The 19,689-nt window shown below is 41.5% G+C and overlaps 1 protein-coding gene and 1 long non-coding RNA gene across 3 annotated transcripts; both read right to left on the bottom strand.

Annotated features, from left to right (window-relative positions):
• Positions 1-508: 508 nt before the first annotated feature.
• On the bottom strand, positions 509-2,831 carry LOC112072717 (ras-related protein Rap-2b-like). Its single transcript, XM_024140103.2, has one exon. The coding sequence runs from the start codon at positions 2,524-2,526 to the stop codon at positions 1,978-1,980; it is 549 nt and encodes a 182-aa protein (XP_023995871.1). The 5' UTR covers positions 2,527-2,831; the 3' UTR covers positions 509-1,977.
• Positions 2,832-5,880: 3,049 nt separating this feature from the next.
• LOC112072716 (uncharacterized) lies at positions 5,881-18,162 on the bottom strand. 2 transcript variants are annotated; one of them, XR_011476318.1, is made up of 6 exons: positions 17,681-18,154; positions 16,607-16,692; positions 16,105-16,131; positions 15,318-15,383; positions 9,080-9,901; positions 5,881-8,997 (listed from the first exon to the last, which is right to left on the bottom strand). It is a non-coding gene; the product is annotated as an uncharacterized lncRNA (long non-coding RNA). The 2 variants fall into 2 exon arrangements; XR_002894376.2 differs by having other exon boundaries at positions 5,881-9,901; positions 17,681-18,162.
• Between the last annotated feature and the right edge of the window lie 1,527 nt (positions 18,163-19,689).

Genomic DNA, 19,689 nt, shown 5'->3' with positions numbered 1-19,689 from the left:
TCTAGCACTCTAAACCACTAGGTTACCTTGCACCTCTACACTCTAACCACTAGCTACCTGCCACCTCTAACTCTAACCACTAGGGCTACCTATGCCACCTCTACGCTCTGAACACTAGGCTACCTGCCACCTCTTACATCAATAACCACTAGGCTACCTGCCACACCTCTACACTCTAACCACTAGGCTACCTGCCACCTCTTATGCTCTAACCACTAGGCTTACCTGCCGCCTCTACTGCTAACCACGTAGGCACCTGCCAACCTCTACGCTCGAACCCACTAGGCTACCTGCCACCTCTATGCTCTACCACTAGGCGACCTGCCACCTCTACACTCAAACTGAGCTACATGGGACCAGTGTTGTTACCCTGGTGTTGTACGCACCACGCTCTARCAACTGAGCTWCACGGGACCTATAGCCTTAATACGCCAACGACTACACATTCAAGTATAGAGCACACACCCACGCAATCACACCAACAGAATGAAGAGCACACACCAAAACGTTGCAGAAAATGCCTTTTGTATTCAAAAGTCCTCCAAACCAGACAGGTGGGTAGTAATAGACTTGAGGTCAAAATGACAATTGAATCAGGATTTCACATTTCAGAAAGTAATCATAAAAATGTCAAATTAAAACACAAACATGGCTTACTTTTCTCTGAACCCCACAGCATAAGTCTGCCTGGGCTCATATCCTCAGTGAATTAGTACCAGTGGGGGGGAGGGGGGCAGGAAATAAAATAAAAAAAATAGGCCAAACTTGCCATAAAATAACTGCTAGTTGGTCTAGGTCTACACCTCAACTTCCTCTCTGAAAAATACAAAAAGTAACACTATGAGCCCAACTGAAAACTGTAAAGTACGCTTGTGATTAGAGGGCTCCTTGGTTGGCACATGGAGACAAGTGTAATTCTTAGGAAGGCACTTGACATGGGGTCCAGTCATGCGTATTCTCCATGTCAGTAACATCTGTAAGGTCCTTGTTTGTGCAAATCAAAGAGTGACACTGGCAACGGAAGTGCAAGTTTTGTATTCAATCCAACTTCATCACCAGTCCCAAAGAAAAAACACAATTCAAACCACCACACTCCAGGGGCGTATTCATTATGGAAACCGTTTAACAACCAAAKGTAAGCAAATAGAGAAAAACAAGTTTCTATTGGACAGATTCAGGTAGGTCACGCCCCGTTTTCTTCCGTTTAAGAAACGTTTTGCAATAGAATCTGCATAATGAATACACCCCATGTCTTGAGTAGACTTTTATCAACAGGTAATGTACCACAGCTTGATGTTCAAGCTATTTGTTATGTGTAGTCTTATTTGAACAGGATGCTCAGGTTTAGGCTAATTCCAGTGAACGGTGCAGGTTTACTGACTGGCATATGGGGTTTATTTGACACTGTACCAAAAAAAGAGAAAAAAATAGCTTTTGCAGGGAGTTTCCCATTTTTGGGGGGGGGGGGCAAATGTTCCTTGAGCCCTGCAGAATCCACAGAAAGCAGACCCTCCCTGTTCAGCAGAGGGAGGAGTCCTCCAATCCATCTCTCCAGGCCTGAATGACCTGCCCAGAAGACGTGAAAAAGTACAACTCAACAGTAATCAAACCCCACATAACATTTTCATAGCAAAACAAAGCAACAACAAAGTGTCTCTCTTAGGTTTCACAATAAGACATTCCCATCGAGGCACGTTTTCAGAGAAGTGTCAAATACAAAGCTGTTTGATATTGAACTAAAAACTTAAACATTCAAGTACTTTGTCATGTAAACACTTTTTAGGCTATTTAAATATCGAATGTTGTCATCCTCGATGGTGTGTGCAATAATACAACAGTGGGCAGCTTTCTATATTGACSGCCGCTTAATCCAAKAAAAAAAAAAGAGGCCGTATCATTTTGTTAACAAGTTATCAAAATAGGGCTTGTTTGATGGTTTTCACATAGATAAAACACAGCTGCACGAAACAGGTTTTCTTAGAGAAGCACACAAGAACAACAGCGATCTCCACCGCTGGGTAAAGAAGAATAGTTCATCTGTCTCACGATTTCTGCGAACAGTTCGTCGACCAAGCCTTTATTTTTTGCAGAAGTTTCCATAAACGGGCAATTCCACTCCTGAGCCAGCGCCTTGCCTTCCCCGGAAGAGACCTCCCTCTCGCCTTCCAAGTCCACCTTGTTTCCAACCAATACCATTGGCACTCGTTCGTATCTTTTCACTCGGATGATTTGATCCCTCAATGCCTTGATATCTTGGAAGCTCTGCTGGTTGACCAGACTGTAGACCAAAATAAATCCCTGCCCGTTTTTGATGTACAGGTCTCGCATGGAGGCGAACTGTTCGGTCCCGGCCGTGTCCAGTATCTCCAGAACAGAGGGCGACGAGTCCACCTCGATCTCCTTTCGGTAGAAATCCTCTATTGTGGGGTCGTATTTCTCAATGAAGGATCCCGTTACAAACTGGACCGTCAATGCTGATTTACCCACGCCACCCGAGCCCAACACGACCACTTTATACTCCCTCATGGCTCCAGAAAGCAGACAGCACCTTCTCTACGAATCCTCTTCCCACCCGCGGTCCGCCCCGATGTTTTTAGACCGCAGACACCTTTCACGGGTGGCAGTTGTCAAATCCCTCGGCGGAAAAGCTTTCGAGGAACGTCTCCAAAAGTCTTGGTAAGAAGCCGAAGACTGTGGCCGTTCCCGAACATTAGTAATATAACGTGGAGCACATTTTCGGTTATTTGTACTGTGCCATGGTGTCGGAACGCGTGAACAAGTCTTTCTCTGCCTGTCGTTTCCTGCCCACTGTTTCTCGGCGCAAGGCAACTAACGTCACGAGACAAGGCTTACTTCCGTTTTCGTAAAGGGGCAGTCACCCAAAACGTTACTCAATACAAATATTAGTCACTCACTCTTGTGTCAGTCAGGTGACCCGTGCTCTTGTAACAAATTACTGTTACAAGATGCCTTGAAGTGTGTTGTCCAGGGCATGTCCCCCCAATACGTATATCTTATATGATGTGGCTGATATCAGGAGGCTAATCATTTATAGGCCTAGCTTTAGTAATATTACAGTAAAGCAAAGGCTATTAATATTCAACTGAATGTTGCCCATTGAACGGGGTGACAAACTTGTGTCTTGGTGCTTTCAAAACAAGTGGTGCCGCATTCAAAACAATAAGGAACTTGGAAATCTCAGACTTCCGACTTCAGTGCATTCAAAAAATGTGGAAACTCTGGGGGCTACGACAGGGGAAAAATCGATTTGAATGGTTTTTGGGAACATGAGGTAATCATGAGGTGACTTCCTCATGAAGCTGGTTGAGAGAATGCCAAGATTGTGCAAAGCTGTCATCGAGGCAAATATAAAATATATTTTGATTTGTTTAACACTTTTTTGGTTACTACATGATTCCATATGTGTTATTTCATAGTTTTGATGTCTTATTCTACAATGTAAAAATTAGTGAAAATAAAGAAAAACCCTTGAATGAGTGGGTGTGTCCAAACTTTTGACTGGTACAGTATGTTTATTATAGACATATTCTTTATGAAATATATGACTGAATGAAATTTGCCATTTTCTCAAGGCATCAGTTACTTTTAACAAACATCACCATAAACTAGGGCTATACTCTTTCGACAGTCCCACTGGCTCCAGGTCCTCTATAAGTCTTTGCTAGGTAAAGCTCCGCCTTATCTCAGCTCACTGGTCATGATAACAACACCCACCCGTAGCACGCGCTCCAGCAGGTATATCTCACTGGTCATCCCCAAAGCCAGAACCCCCTTTGGCCGCCTTTCATGCCAGTTCTCTGCTGCCAATGACTGGAACAAATTGCAAAAATCGCTGAAGTTGGAGACTTATATCTCCCTCACTAACTTTAAACATCAGCTATCTGAGCAGCTAACCGATCGCTGTAGCTGTACACAGCCCATCTGTAAATAGCCCATCCAATCTACCTACCTCATCCCCATATTGTTATTATTTACTTTTTGCTCTTTTGCACACCAATATTTGTACTTGCACATCATGATCTGCATATCTATCACTCCAGTGTTAATTTGCTAAATTGTAATTACTTCGCTACTYTGGCCTATTTATTGCCTTACCTCCTCACGCCATTTGCACACACTGTATATAGACTTTTTTCTATTGTGTTATAGACTGTATGTTTGTTTAWTCCATGTGTAACTCTGTGTTGTTGTTTGTGTCGCACTGCTTTGCTTTATCTTGGCCAGGTTGAAGTTGTAAATGAGAACTTGTTCTCAACTGGCCGACCTGAAATTAAAAATAAACAAGGAAGTAATGGAACAGAAAACGATCATTTCCCCCGAAAGGTGAGTGTCTTGTCATCATTGAAGCTCTCTGACACAGGAAGTGTACGTCATCTGTGTAGAATCCAGAGAAACAGGTTCCCAATGCCCCAGGGAACCTACTGATAGTGACATCACCATCCCCTGGTTCGAGACGGAATCTGTGTCCTATTTGTCTCTCTGGTATGAGAGTAGACTCTACATACAGTAGGCTCACTGCCTTGGGTCATAGTTCCTTCAAGTATTTCACTTCAAAATAGTTAACAGTCCTGACATTTTCCCACTATTTTTAAGTTTTACTATTGAAAAGTGATATATATCCCAAGAAACAAATACAGTAAAGTACACACAAATGTTTATTTAGACATATCTACAAACTTTAAAAAGTAGTGCATTCAATGAGTTGGTCTGATGGGAATCCATCAGAGCAATAGAGAACAAAACGGGAAAGCCCTGCCCCTCCTCCACTTGTGTTATGTCATGACATACCTGGACCACCTATTGAGAAGTGCCTTTTGTTAAGTAAATCAGGTGTTAAATGAGGTGAAAAGAAGACTGGAGTGCCACTTTAATGTTTAGCTATTACATTTGAATCATTTAGCAGACACTCTGATCCAGAGCAATTTACTGGATTAATTAGGGTTAAGTGCTTTGCTCAAGGGCACATTGACAGATGTTTCACCTAGTTGGAGGTTTAATTGTCAGTTAAAGCTGGTTCCTGCCCAATGTCAGCTCTACATAAGTCTTCCACACACTCTTGAGTGCATTTCAGCAGGATTTGAAATCAATACATTTTTTATTTAACCAGGCAAGTCAGTTAAGTACAAATTCTTATWTACAATGACAGCCTACCCCGGATGATGCTGGGCCAATTGTGCACCGCCCTATGGGACTCCCAATCACAACTAGTTGTGATTCAGCCTGGAATTGAACCAGGGTCTGTAAGTGACACCTCTAGCACTTAGATGCAGTGCACTCGGGAGCCCTTAATTCAGAACTGTTGTTGAGATCATAATTTGTGTTTCTTTGTTGTCGTTATGTCACATTCTCATGATGAACCAGACAGTACAGTATGATAACATAAAGCAGTACTCGTCACCAGCCATGATCCACAACTTGGCAGCCACAAGCCTCATGTTTTTTTGCTCCAGCGCAGCATGAGCACAGCAGACTCAACTAATCTACAAGACTTTTGATTAGCTGAGTAGACATCCCATTGCAGAATACTTGTTTGAAATTACTGCACGGTCGGAACTAGAAGCACAAGCATTTCACTACACTCGCATTAACATCTGCTAATCATGTGTATGTGACCAATAAAATGTTATTTCATTTTATTTGATAAATGGGTGTCCAATTTCACTGGTTSTATTTGGGTGGAGACAATTATTTGTCCACTAGATGGCAATGAGACTGAAGTTTGAAGCAGAACCCGACCGTCTGTTTTCATGTGACGTCAGAGTGCCTCGTTATTTTTTGGAACATGTTCTGACGTGTTGTGGATGCTCTTTAAAGTAATGTTTTATAGACTAAAGTTAACAGACAAACATGGAGACCATAGAGCAAACCAGTTTTAGTTTTATTCATTTTTTATTTAATAATTCATAACAGCAAGAGTCATTTATAGCAACAATAAATTGTGCCTAAAACAAATCTGAAAGCAGAGTAGTACATTATTCTGTAGCAACTATAAGCAAAAAAATGTAAGTGATCACTTACACATAATAAGCAGTCAAGCCTGTGTGCTCCCAGCAGGGAAGAGAGACCTTGGTTTAATAAYCCGAGAGACAGTGAAATCTGTCCGAACAGCACTGGTTGGTTTGGAGAAAGTGACGCTTTGGTTCAATAGCACTTGTARGGCGACCTCGAGTCAGAAACAAGTTGACCTTCGACTGAAGACGGTTACATTCATTTGAAAGAGTATTTACCTATTCATTTAGTATGGTGGTGTCTTCACCTGCTGAGTGTGCACAGTTACCTGGTAGCATTAGCTCTGTCCTGTGAGTCCATGTTGACTTGAGTAATATTACTGCGATAAGACAATATTTCTTGGGTGGTTTGGCGTTTACATTACATCTTATTCTTGAGATCTCATGGAGTTTCTTGGTAAAATGTTACATCACAAGTGATAGATGACTTGTCTGCAGTCTCATTCCCCCAAAATGTAGATGTTATTTAGTCAATTAAAAATATGAATTTTCCTTATCTACCTATATAGATTGTTTACATTTGTGTTATTTTTACATGCAGTCAAATCATACTAAAATATAATATGGTTTCTAATATCATTTATTGTAGTTATTGTACCATAGGTCCAGGTATGAAGGGCCTGGTCCAACATTTGAAATATAGACCATATAGGATATTTGTTTTCTGTTAAAAACTAAAAAAAACTACAAGGGTAGTGGGAGTGAACATGGGGGGCATGCTCCCCTTGAGAATTTCCTGGCAAACTACAAGCCACTGACAAAATAAGCCAAAAAACACATAACTTTTTCTGAGTGCATTGGCTGAGAAACTGGTGCGATTTTCTTTTCTTTTTGCAAGCAAATTTGTTTAGCTGGTCTTTCAGGTTAGATGTTTTAAATTAACCTAACAAAATTCCTTATAATTATATAATTTTTTATTCAAAATAATATCTCAATATGATACATGTTTTTTCTCTGTTCATTGACTATATACAGAAGTGCAAAAAGTCAACCTTCGTCCCTTAGTTTAAAGATCGTTCATCTGCAGCATTACAGACCTTCCCGATTCGGCAAAGTCTACTACTTCACCTCTCATCTCACTATTTACCCAACTCCAGAGACCCATCAATCTCACTGTTCATTTTGGCCTGATATTCAGGGCAATCTTAAGAAATATTAAAACAATATATTTTTTTGAAATGGACAAAGTAGAAAATAACTTGTTTTCTTCTTCCCTAAACATGGACAATCTACATTTCGACACAATATATTTTCAAATAAGACCTCAAAGAAAAAAGGAGCTAGTTGAAACATTCGTTTTCAGCCAGAGTTGATGCCTCGGCAACCAACCAACTGTCATTCCTTGTATCAATATCAAAAGGTCTTTGATCAACAAAATGAATTGATAATGAACCTCTTCGATCTAAAGAGACATCCAGCTACATGAATGTTCTGAATACTTTATCTGACTCCACACATTATTATTAATCATGAATATGGTTTAAAAAAGTTATGGATGTCATACCACCTCAATCTACAACGGTTATATAACAATATTGTCAAGTAGAATATAATAAGGCAAAAATCTACAAACTAAATATTCAAATATATTCAAATCCTTAAGTAATACATAACACATGAGTTCAATGAAATTTAAGAGAGTAAATTGTTACTTGAGAAGAAAATAATTATAATCTAAAACACATGCGGTTTGTGTACGGACTATAAAATATCATTGGTGTTCATTGCCTGTATGGTGATTGAAAGTACAATGTGATTGGGTTGGGACCCAGTCCAGTAATCTAAGGCTTCAATAGATACAATTGAATAGGTATTAGGTACATTACAATCAGTAAAGAGATTTTACACCTCAGCCAAAACAGAAAAAACAACAAACGAAATCACAGAACATAATGGCATGTGAAAACAAGGGTTCTGAAATGAATTCTCTGCTCCCCCAATTCTGTGTTGAACCTTCCTGAAATTGGTCATATACTTCGGTAACACTTGGTGCATGAGCAGAACTGTGCTTTGGTATCCAGAATCGGATGAAATCAGGTCAAAAAGGGAAAGATTTTATTTATTTTTTGATTAATATCAAATCAATGATTTGTTGTATTACCTCAATTAAAGTTAAATTAGCTTATAGAGGGGTAATGGGGAAGCACAAAAACACTCAACCAAGTGCCAAATCTTCTTATGACCGAATTTAAGTCTGAATTTAAGTCTGAATTTAAGTCTGACTTTCTTACTTTAACAACACATGGTTTGACGGTGCTTCTTTGCAGACAGTTTTAGAATCGTTCCACCTTTACGGCTGAGAACAAGGACTTAACACCCGATGGAGAGCTAGTACGTCCCACATCACTTCAACAGGCTTTAGAGTCTACGGTCTTACAACTCCCCAGTCACCATCAGCTCCTATTTGAGCCATAGCTCAGCCCGTCTGATAAACACAACAATAAAGCACAAAAAGAAAGGCGAAACAAAAACAGATCGATAAAAAGAGAAAAGGCACCTCTGTTTTTAGATGTAGGAGACTGACGACTTAAAAGGCTGGAGACGACCCCAACAACAAAGCAAATGGTACAACGTTTAAAAAAAACTATTATAAACTGGGTGGCTCGAGCCCTGAATACTGATTGGCTGACAGCCGTGGTATATCAGACCGTATACCACGGGTATGACAAAACATTTATTTTTACTGTTCTAATTACATTGATAACCAGTTTATAACATCAATAAGGCACCTGGGGGGTGTGTGGTATATGGCCAATATACCACGGCCTGTCTCTTATACACATCTAGATGTGTATAAGAGACAGGTTCGAGCCCTGAATGCTGATTGGCTGACAGCCGTGGTATATCAGACCGTATACCAGGGGTATGACAAAACATTTATTTTTACTGCTCTAATTACGTTGGTAACCAGTTTATAATAGCAATAAGGCACCTCGGGGGATTGTGGTATATGGCCAATATACCACACCTAAGGTCTGTATCCAGGCACTCCGCGTTGCGTCGTGCTTAAGAACAGCCCTTAGCCGTGGTATATTGGCCATATACCACACCTCCTCGGGCCTTATTACTTAAATAGACAATGAAGAAATTATGTAAAAAATCTAAACTTGAGCCATACAAAACACATATCTTAGGTAAACAGAATAACACTGCTGAAATAACACTCTGGCTTGGGATGTACGGCCTCTATGGTGCTTAAAGCTATGCATTCAAAAGGTACACAGGTGCGTTTCTTACCCAGAACATTCATATGTCTCTGACCCTCATTTTAGTATCTAGTTTAACTAGAAGTCTTATTAAAAACAGAAAACTGTACATGCTCTGACGTTTCACCTTTTAATTCAAATGTATTGTGCCTTTCTGATTTAAATTCAAATTTAAAGGGGCACGTTTGCAAATGTTTTAAGTCGATTAATTTAAAAACAGAACAAAGCGAATAAAACATTCTGTCTTGGTCTACCAACATACCAACACTGTATTATGTAGGCTCTGTGCAGCAGCACCTCGGTCTCAACCTCATGTGTGTGCAAAAAAAGAATAATAATAATTTGAGTGCCATGGTTTTGTGTTTGAACACACAGGTGTACTGTTAATGTATTCAGCGTCTGTCTGTCAGCAGAGATGGACAGACAGACAGACACTCCTCTTCTCAGCTGGACGTTGACTTTGAGGACGAAGAGGTGTGTGTGTGTGTGTGTGTGTGTCATGGCATCGACTGAGCACACCGATGTTTGCATGCGTAACAAGACCAGCATTCCAGAGTGACTGAGAGATGATGACCGATGGTCCTCCAGTCCATTGCTTGACATTCTGAACACTATTTACATAAAGACTGCACTCTTTAGGGCGGTGCCATCAACCATTCATTTGATCTGTAAAACAAGAGGTGAGGAATTACATTTTTTTTTTTTAAACATTATTTTCAAATGAAGCTAGCCTTCCAATATCTTATTGTTGTTCTCTGAAAGGTTGCTTAAAGCTGCAATCTGCAGTTCAAACAATAACAAAGCYGAGACCCCACCACTGTTTTGTCAAAAATCTGAGGGATGAGGCTGGAGAAATGTAACCACTCTCAAATTCATAGACATATCTCAATGGGTATATATCATTCATTTAAATCCCAACGAGTACACTGCATTCGGAAAATATGAAGACACCTTCCCTTTTTCCGCGTTTTTGTGATGTTACAGCCTTATTCTAAAATAGATTAAATCAATAAAAAAAATCATCTACACACAATACCCCACAATGACAAAGAAAAAACAGGTTTTTAGAATATATACAATGGATTAAAAATAAAACAGAAATACCTATTTTTTTTTATTTGTCATTTTTTCATTATTATTATAAACCCATCCACCAAGTATCCATTTTTTTATATCAATTTTTTTTTTTTTGCTTTTCTGCTACATATACATATATTGTACATATACATTTTACGTACACATTTTGCATACACATTTTACATACATGGTACTTTAATATAAAGCAATAACATAACAATAATACATTACCAAACATAAGCTCTTTAATCCCGCCCCTCAGCCACTCTCAGCCCATCCCACCTATCACCATAGACCACCCTCGTTTGGTTTCCATGTGCCATATATATTTAAATGGTGCTGTGATGTTTTATATACATTTTGAACCTTTCTAATCGTAAAGTATCAAATCACATTTTACTTGTCACATGCGTCGAATACAACACAATACAGAGAAATGCTTACTTACAAGCCCTTAASCAACAATGCAGTTAAGAAAAATATGTGTTAAGTAAAAACTAGATAAGTAAAAAAATATATATAACAAATAATTAAAAAGCAGCAGTAAAATAACAGTAGCGACGTTTTATACAGGGGGTACCGGTATAGAGTCAATGTGCTGGGGCACAGGTTAGTRGAGGTAATATGTACATGTAGGTAGAGTTAAAGTGACTATGCATAGATAATAAACAGAGAGTAGCAGCAGTGTAAAAGGGGGTGGGGGCAATGCAAATAGTCTGGGTAGCCATTTGATTAGCTGRTCAGGAGTCTTATGGCTTGGGGGAAGAAGCTGTTAAGAAGCCTTTTGGACCTAGACTTGGCGCTCCGGTACCGTTTGCCCGTGCGGTAGCAGAGAGAACAGTCTATGACTAGGGTGGATGGAGTCTATTACATTTTTAGGGCCTTCCTCTAACACCGCCTGGTATAGAGGTCCTGGATGGCAGGAAGCTTGGCCCCAGTGATGTACTGGGCCGTACGCACTACCCTCTGTAGTGACTTGCGGTCGGAGGCCGAGCAGTTGCCATACCAGGCAGTGATGCAACCAGTCAGGATGCTCTCGATGGTGCAACGGTAGAACTTTTTGATGATCTGAGGACCCATGCAAATCTTTTCAATGTCCTGAGGGGGAATGGCTTTGTCATGTCCTCTTCACAACTGTCTTGGTGTGTTTGGACCATGATAGTGTTGTGGACACCAAGGAATTTGAAGCTATCAACCTGCTCCACTACAGCCCCGTCGATGAGAATGTGGGCGTGCTCGGTCCTCCTTATCCTGTTGTCCACAATCATCTCCGTTGTCTTGATCACGTTGAGGGAGAGGTTGATATCCTGGCACCACACGGCCAGGTCTCTGACCTCCTCCCTATAGGCTGTCTCATTGTTGTCGTTGATCAGGCCTCCTGCAGGTAGCCTAAGGGCGGCAGGTAGCCCAGGGGTGGCAGGTAGCCTAGTGGTTAGAGCGTTGGGCCTGTAACCGAAAGGTTGCAAGATAGAATCCCCGAGCTGACAAGGTAAAAATCTGTCTTTCTGCCCCTGAACAAGGCAGTTAACCCCACTGTTCCTAGGCCGTCATTGTAAATAAGAATTTGTTCTTAACTGACTTGCCTAGTTAAATAAAGGTTAAATAGAAAATAGAAAATAAAACCACTGTTGTGTTGTCGGCAAACTTAGTGATGGTGTTGGAGTTGTGCCTGGCCTTGCAGTCATGAGTGAACAGGTAGTACAGGAGGGGACTGAGCACGCACCCCTGAGGGGCCCCCATGTTGAGGATTAGCGTGGCAGATGTGTTGTTACCGTCAGGAAGTCCAGGAACCAGTTTCAGAAAGAGGTGTTTAGTCCCAGGGTCCTTAGCTTAGTGATGAGCTTTGAGGGCACTATGGTGTTGAACGCTGAGCTTTAGTCAATGAATAGCGTTCTCACATAAGTTTTCCTTTTGTCCAGGTGGGAAATGGCAGTGTGGAGTGCAATAGAGATTGCATCATCTGTGGGTCTGTTAAGGCGGTACGCAAATTGGAGTGGGTCTAGTTTTTCTGGGATAATGGTGTTGATGTGAGCCATGACCAGCCTTTCAAAGCACTTCATGGCTACAGACGTGAGTGCTACGGGTCGGTAGTCATTTAGGCAGGTTACCTTCGTGTTCTTGGGCACAGGGACTATGGTGGTCTGCTTGAAACATGTTGGTATTACAGACTCAGACAGTGAGAGGTTGAAAATGTCACTGAAGACACTTGCCTGTTGGTCAGAGCATGCTCGGAGTACACATCCTGGTAATCCGTCTGTGCGGCCTTGTGAATGTTGACCTGTTTAAAGGTCTTACTCCCATCGGCTGCGGAGAGCGTGATCCCACAGGCTGTGCTTCCCTTTGTAGTCTGTAATAGTTTGCAAGCCCTGCCACATCCTTATGAGCGTCGGAGCCGGTGTAGTATGATTTAATCTTAGTCCTGTATTGACGCTTTGCCTGTTTGATGGTTCGTCGGAGGGCATAGGGGGATTTCTTATGAGTGTCCGGGTTAGAGTCCCGCTCCTTGAAAGTGGCAACTCTGGCCTTTAGCTCAGTGCGGATGTTGCCTGTAATCCATGGCTTCTTGTTGGTGTATGTACGTACAGTCACTGTGGGGACYACGTCATCAATGCACTTATTGATGAAGCCAGTCACTGATGTGGTGTACTCCTCAATGCCATCGGAAGAATCACAGAAAATATTCCAGTCTGTGCTAGCAAAACAGTCCTGTAACTTAGCATCTGCGTCATCTGATCACTTCTTTATTGACCAAGTGACTGGGGCTTCCTGATTTAGTTTTTGCTTGCAAGCAGGAATCAGGACGATAGAATTATGGTCAGATTTGCTAAATGGCGGGCAAGGGAGAGCTTTGTGCGCATCTCTGTGTGTGGAGTAAAGGTGGTCTATAGTTTTTTTCCCTCTGGTTGCACATTTAACATGCTGGTAGAAATGAAGTAAAACGGATTTAAGTTTCCCTGCATTAAAGTCCCTGGCCACTAGGAGAGGCACCTTTGGATGAGAGTTTTCCTGTTTGCTTATGGCCTTATACAACTCATTGAGTSCGGTCATAGTGCCATCATCGGTTTGTGGTGGTAAGTAGACAGCAACGGAAAATATAGATAAAAACTCTCCTAGTGAATTGTGTGGTTTACAGCTTATCATGGTATACTCTACTTCAGGCGAGCAAAACCTCGAGACTTCCTTACTATTAGATTTCGTGCACCAGCTGTTGTTTACAAATATACACAGACCTCCACCCCTTGTCTTACCGGAGGCGGCTGTTCTATCTTGCCGATGCAGTGTAAACCACGACAGCTGTATGTTATTCATGTCGACGTTRAGCCACAACTTGGTGAAACATAAGATATTACAGTTTTTAGTGTCTCACAGATTGTGAGCTAAAGATTAAAACCTTTCCTACGAGTYTTATTATATTATTTATTGACTGACTATGGCTTTCCAAATCGCCCAATACTGCTATTTGTACGGTTAAATTTAAGTGAATGTTGTGATTTTTTTAACCATTCCTGAACCTGTGACCAGAAACAAGCTACATTTATATACCTGAATAAATTATCTAGTGATTCTGTCTCTTAGCAGCAAAATCTACAGAGCTGAGATTGTTGTATGCCCCATATATATAGCATTCTGTTGGTGGCAAGAATTTTGTATAATAATTTAAATTGAAGAACTCAAAGTGTTGAATCAAGTGTTGTTTATTTGTACCAGTTCATAAACCATGTGCCATGAAATCGGTACATCGAAAATCGCTTCCCATTTATTTACAACCTGTATGGCCCAGCTGTCAACATTTTTGTCCTCAAATGAAACTGGTATATTTTTCTATTTATGCCAATTCCTTTCAGCCAATTTGTATCTTTAATATATGGCAGACAAACAAGTTCCCTACCTTCTCCCTTTTCCACTTGCCTCCTCCATTTTTGCAGTAATGCTGCAATCAGTTGGTTGTAAGTTTGGATTGAGCAGACATTCCCATATATTTTCGATAGCTGCACATGTGACAAAACTCCACCGTTTATATTCATAATATTATTGATAAATGTAATAAAATGTTTAAACATTTTTWGCCATAAATAATGTTTTTTTATTAATCAGTATATTTGAGTTTAACCATAACATTTGTTGTAATATTTGTTCTATTTTTCCTGGAGGATAAAACTGAAAATGTAACCAGCTTTGTATACCAAGATTCTCTGGTCTGATGAACCCAATATTGAACTCTTTGGCCTGAATGCCAATCGTCACATCTGGAGGAAATCTGGCACCATCCCTACGGTGAAGCATGGTGGTGGCAGCATCATGCTTTGGGGATGTTTTTCAGCGGCAGGGACTGAGACAGTAGTCAGGATCGAGGGAAAGATGAACAGAGCAAGGTACAGAGAGATCCTTGATGAAAACCTACTCCAGAGCGCTCAGGACCTCAGAATGTGGTGAAGGTTCACCTTCCAACAGGACAATGACACAAAGTACACAGCCAAGACAATGCAGGCGTGGCTTCMGGACAAGTCTCTGAATGTCTATGAGTGGCCCAGCTAGAGCCCGGACTTGAACCCAATCGAACATCTCTGGAGAGACCTGAAAATAGCTGTGCAGCGACYCTCCCCATCCAACCTGACAGAGCTTGAGAGGATCTACAGAGAAGAATGGGAGAAACTCCCCAAATACAGGTGTGCCAAGCTTGTAGTGTCAAASCCAAGAAGACCCAATGCTGTAATCGCTGCCAAAGGTGCTTCAACAAAGTACTGAGTAAAGGGTCTGAATACTTATGTAAATGTAATATTAAAGTTTACATTWAAAAAAAAAATGTACATAACAAAATGTGGAAAAAGTCAAGGGATTTGAATACTTTCCGAATGCACTGTATGTAGCAATTGCAGATTGCCCCTTTAAATGTATAAGCATGGAGAAAAATGCTGCCATAATTTGGCTAAATGCACTCAGATATTCTTGGTGGGGTTGAAAAGGTAAACATACTGTAGAGAAACAGAGATGAATAGAAACTCACTGTTCTTGACTACATTTGAGTCAGATACTTGTGGTTACTCAGATGATCGGCAGAAATGATTGGAATCTGTGGATGGAGACAGAGCAGAGAAATGAAAAACACATCCCACATCTTTTGCACATCATCGGACCCTGATCAGCAGTTTTAAGCAAATCTCAGAGTTCATTACCCAAAAGAAGATGAAAATAGCAAGATAAGGCAGAATGTGGTTACAAAGTTACCGAGATAAAACCAAACATTMTATAGGATCACTGACACCTGATCAAGGAAGGGTTGGCGGGGCGTGTGTGAGGGGAAGGAAACTAAATGTCAGTCGGTAGTGAGGTGGCTACCCATGCAAACTCAAGTCCTCCAATTTGTTGACCTCCTTTAAAAAAMAATGTTTGGGCACTACAAAAATGACCTGCAGGTAGTTAAAGGATAAACACATTTTCTTTGGGGATAATAAAGTTGAATCTAATTTCTTTATCTTTTACAGCTTGTTGCACTCTCAGTATAGGTAAACATATATTTTTTGTTGACTATGTATTCTTTCCCTTGTCCTATTTGACCACATACTGTGTACTTCTGCAACTCAACTGCAATGTCTCCTCACTAAAGGGCCTTGGAATGTTAGCAGCAGAAACATGTGGAATCCTCAAACACTGCAATAGCATCGACTGCATGCGTCAAAACGATGCCCTACGTAAGCAGCCGCAGAAGAACCAAATGGCACAGATAGCAACTGCTTCCAGCACCTTCTGTACAAAATACTTTACAAAAAGAAGGAAAACTTCCTCATACATACCAATTGCATGTACTCATTGGTAGACAACTTTGATAAGGAAGAGTCCTCAAAATYAGAAAGGACAAACATAGAGGTTAAAATGATGTCAGACAATATAACGACAAACAGTAAATGTCTCCCCAGAATGACAAGTTAATAGCATCTTTAACTTGTATTTAACAAGTACATTAAAAGTTGACCATTAACATCACATATGTACTGTTGTAACAACAACACTATAAAGGCCATCTAATAATGTTAAGAACTGGAAACAACTAGTGTAAGTCAACAAGAGGGAAACCCATCTCCTGAGAGAGAGAGAGAGTGAGAGTGAGAGTGAGAGAAGAACAGAGACAGAGACAGAGACAGAGACAGAGAACAGAGAAAAGAGAGAGAGAGAGAGAAGAGAGAGAGAGAGAGAGAGAGAGAGAGAGAGAGAGAGAGAAGAGAGGAGAGAAGAGAGAGAGAGAGAGAGAAGAGAGAGAGAGAGAGGAGGTGAGAGAGAGGCAGTAGAGGAGCAAACCTGATTGGCTGAGGTGGTTGCGAAGGGAACGCTTGTGGCAGATGTGGTGGCTGCAGATGCTGGCGTACCACCGTGCATCATGGGTACTTTTGTCAGAAGGGAAAATCATATAAGCAACAACACCCAGAGGAGTGGAGTGTGGCCAATTGGCCACCAGGCACATGTGAAGGACAGGTGGTGAGGAGGGGGTGGTGGGGCATTCCAATTCAATAACTCACTCCCTTTCCCTCTGAGAGGAGTGGATAGATGTAAGCAATAGGAAGCAGACAACAAGAAGGTTAGGGAAGGCAGTTACTATATTGCCTGAACACTTCCAGTCCTTTCTAATCAATCAATCAATCTGATCTGAAGAGGAAAAGGTCATGAGGGAGAAGAGAAAGGAGTGAGTTATCTGATTGGAATGCAGCCATGGGTGTAAAGGGTATCGGGGATTCAGTGTGGTACATTTGTGGATGGCATATTGAGGTTATACCAGCCAAAAGCTGATGTTGTCAACAGAGAGGGCAGAGAAGGGTCAAGGGTCAAGCAATCACAGCTTAGGGTCCAAGGTGGATTTACAGTAACATGTTTGGTAGTACACCCGAAACAGAATAAAACTTATCTCCAGTATTTACATTTATAGATATGACTAAATACAGTATCATTGACAAATGAAATGTGCAAATGACTCAGTTATATGCCACAACCAACCCTGTGACTCCCAAGTCACCAACACCCATGATGAGATGATTTGTGAATTGATGAAGTCAAAGGCTATATATAGGGCTCAAATGTATCAAAGCAAAGGCAGATCCAACTACATGTTGATATGATCATACTAATGATTACTGATGAATGATTATTGATTAAACTATTAGCCAGATCCCAGATCTGTTTGTGCTGTCTTGACTAATCAATAATCATTGACTAGACAGCACAAACAGATTGGGAGTCATGCTAGAAAACTATCTGGGTTTGCTTCAGAAAGCCAAGGTGCCACCTTTTAGCTGTGTGATGGTTAGTTAGATTTTGATGGCGTGCGAGTCACTGGCGAGGCTGAAAGCTAATTGGTGAAGAAGGAATGCTGGAACCTACCAACACCGGTGGTGGGGGTCATGCAGAATATTGAGCCTGCTCAAATGCCCATCATGCAGTGCAACAGGAAGTGTGCAACAGGAAGTGGATTGGAAAAGGGGGGAGAGAAATCAAAACAGCCCATCACAAGATTCGTTAGAGTGAAGGAAGAGATCAGGAGAATAACATGAATGAATTAACTGGACAGCATTCAGTAACACAGTCAGTGGCCAGCAGTGGAAATACTGAGAAAAATGTGTAGTTGGATTTACTTTCTGAATTGACTGGAATTTAAATGTAATTGACCCCAACCCTGGTGCTGACCAATCTAGACGATCAGGAGAATCAGGTTGAGAGTTTATACGGATCAGATCAGGCACTTTTGTCTGAGGTGTCATGGATATTCATTTGCAATCAACTGTGATAATAATAGTAGTAGCAATAAATAATCAATTAATAGTCCTAGTAAAAGTGATCATCATAATAGAGGCACATCACATACACACACGCTCATACAAACCAATACCACAGGAAGCAGGCTAGTATATATCTAACGGTCATGGAAGATCAACCGAGCAAGGATAGAGTATGTTGCCAAACAGAAGCAGTTGTATTAATATGGAAGCAGACATGTAGTATTCATATGGAAGCAAGAGATAAGTATGTGCCAAACAGAAGCAGTTGTTATTATATGGAGCAAGAGATAGAGTATGTTGCCAAAGAGAAGCAGTTGTATTAATATGGAAGAGGACATGTAGTATTAATTATGGATCAGAGCACGGGCTTGAGATATTCAGTGTAGTGAAAGCAGGACATCGTAGGTATTCGTGAGTGCGCAAGCATGGACGGCTGTAGTTTTCGATATGCGCGGAAAGCAGGTAGAGACATGCCTAGCCATGTCATAGTTTAGGAATAGCTGAGCTCGTCATCTCTTTTATCCACTTATATCGGTGCGCTCCACTGTTCGTATATTGTTGCGAGATCGATTCTATTTATCGGTATCGTCTAGAGACCTGCTCGGTACTGTGCACTACTGAGATAAGCCCAGTGACACATAGGGTAGACGTGAAGAGGATCTGTGTCTGCCACCACATTACTCTCGCTTCTATCTAGTGTTCCTCTCGCGACAGCGCGGACCATTGCTGTTTTATTCTAGCTCGCTCTCTAGCGATTCTCATGCTCAGTATTTATTAACACTCAGAGGCAGCGTCAGCATGCTCGACGTCAATATGTTATACTCATGTAGGCTGACAACTCAGAACAATGACAGAGTATTTTTCCTATGAGAAGCAAGGTATCATAGCTAAGGAGGTGTGCCCTATTCTTTGGATGATAGCCATAGGTTCATTGCCTGGTATCATTGTGTTAGCAGGATTCGTACAGATAAGATCTGGGATTACCTATGGAAGCTGAGAAGAAATTCTTCAGGTGTATATAATTACCTCCGGATTAGCAGATGACAAATATAGTCTATGTTGCCCAAACTAGAGAGGCAGTGTGGGCATGAAAGAATCAACTCCAAACTTCCTTACTGCCGTGCTCCACTCGATCGTACTAATCTGCCCGGCGAGCGACCCCAGTTCAACATTCACCCACGAGCCCCCCAGACCACACACACACACAGCCCCCAGGTTAACATTCACACACAGCCCCCCAGACCCACATTCACACAGAGCCCCAGATCACATTCCACACACAGGCCCCCCAGACCACATTCAACACAAGAGCCCCCAGACCACATTCACACACAGCCCCCCAGACCACATTAACACCCCCACCACATCCACCCCCAGACTCAAATTCACACACAGCCCCCCAGACCACATCTCACACACAGCCCCCCAGACCACATCACACACACGCCCCAGTCACATTCACACAAGCCCCAGAACCCAAATCACCACAAGCCCCCAGAGCACATTCACACAACAGCCCCCAGAACCACATATTCACACACCAGCCCCCCCAGATCCAATTTCACACACAGCTCACTCAGACACGCATTCATCCACCGAGCCCCGATCACATTC

Source organism: Salvelinus sp. IW2-2015, unplaced genomic scaffold (genome assembly GCF_002910315.2).
Source record: "Salvelinus sp. IW2-2015 unplaced genomic scaffold, ASM291031v2 Un_scaffold2012, whole genome shotgun sequence".
Lineage (NCBI taxonomy): Eukaryota > Metazoa > Chordata > Actinopteri > Salmoniformes > Salmonidae > Salvelinus > Salvelinus sp. IW2-2015.
The sequence above is the reverse complement of the archived record's forward strand: the minus strand, read 5'-3'. Positions and strand labels throughout refer to the sequence as shown.

What these genes read in the sequence shown, in the direction of transcription:
- LOC112072717 (XM_024140103.2), bottom strand. Translation starts at nt 2,526, where the DNA reads ATGAGGGAGTATAAAGTGGTCGTGTTGGGCTCGGGTGGCGTGGGTAAA.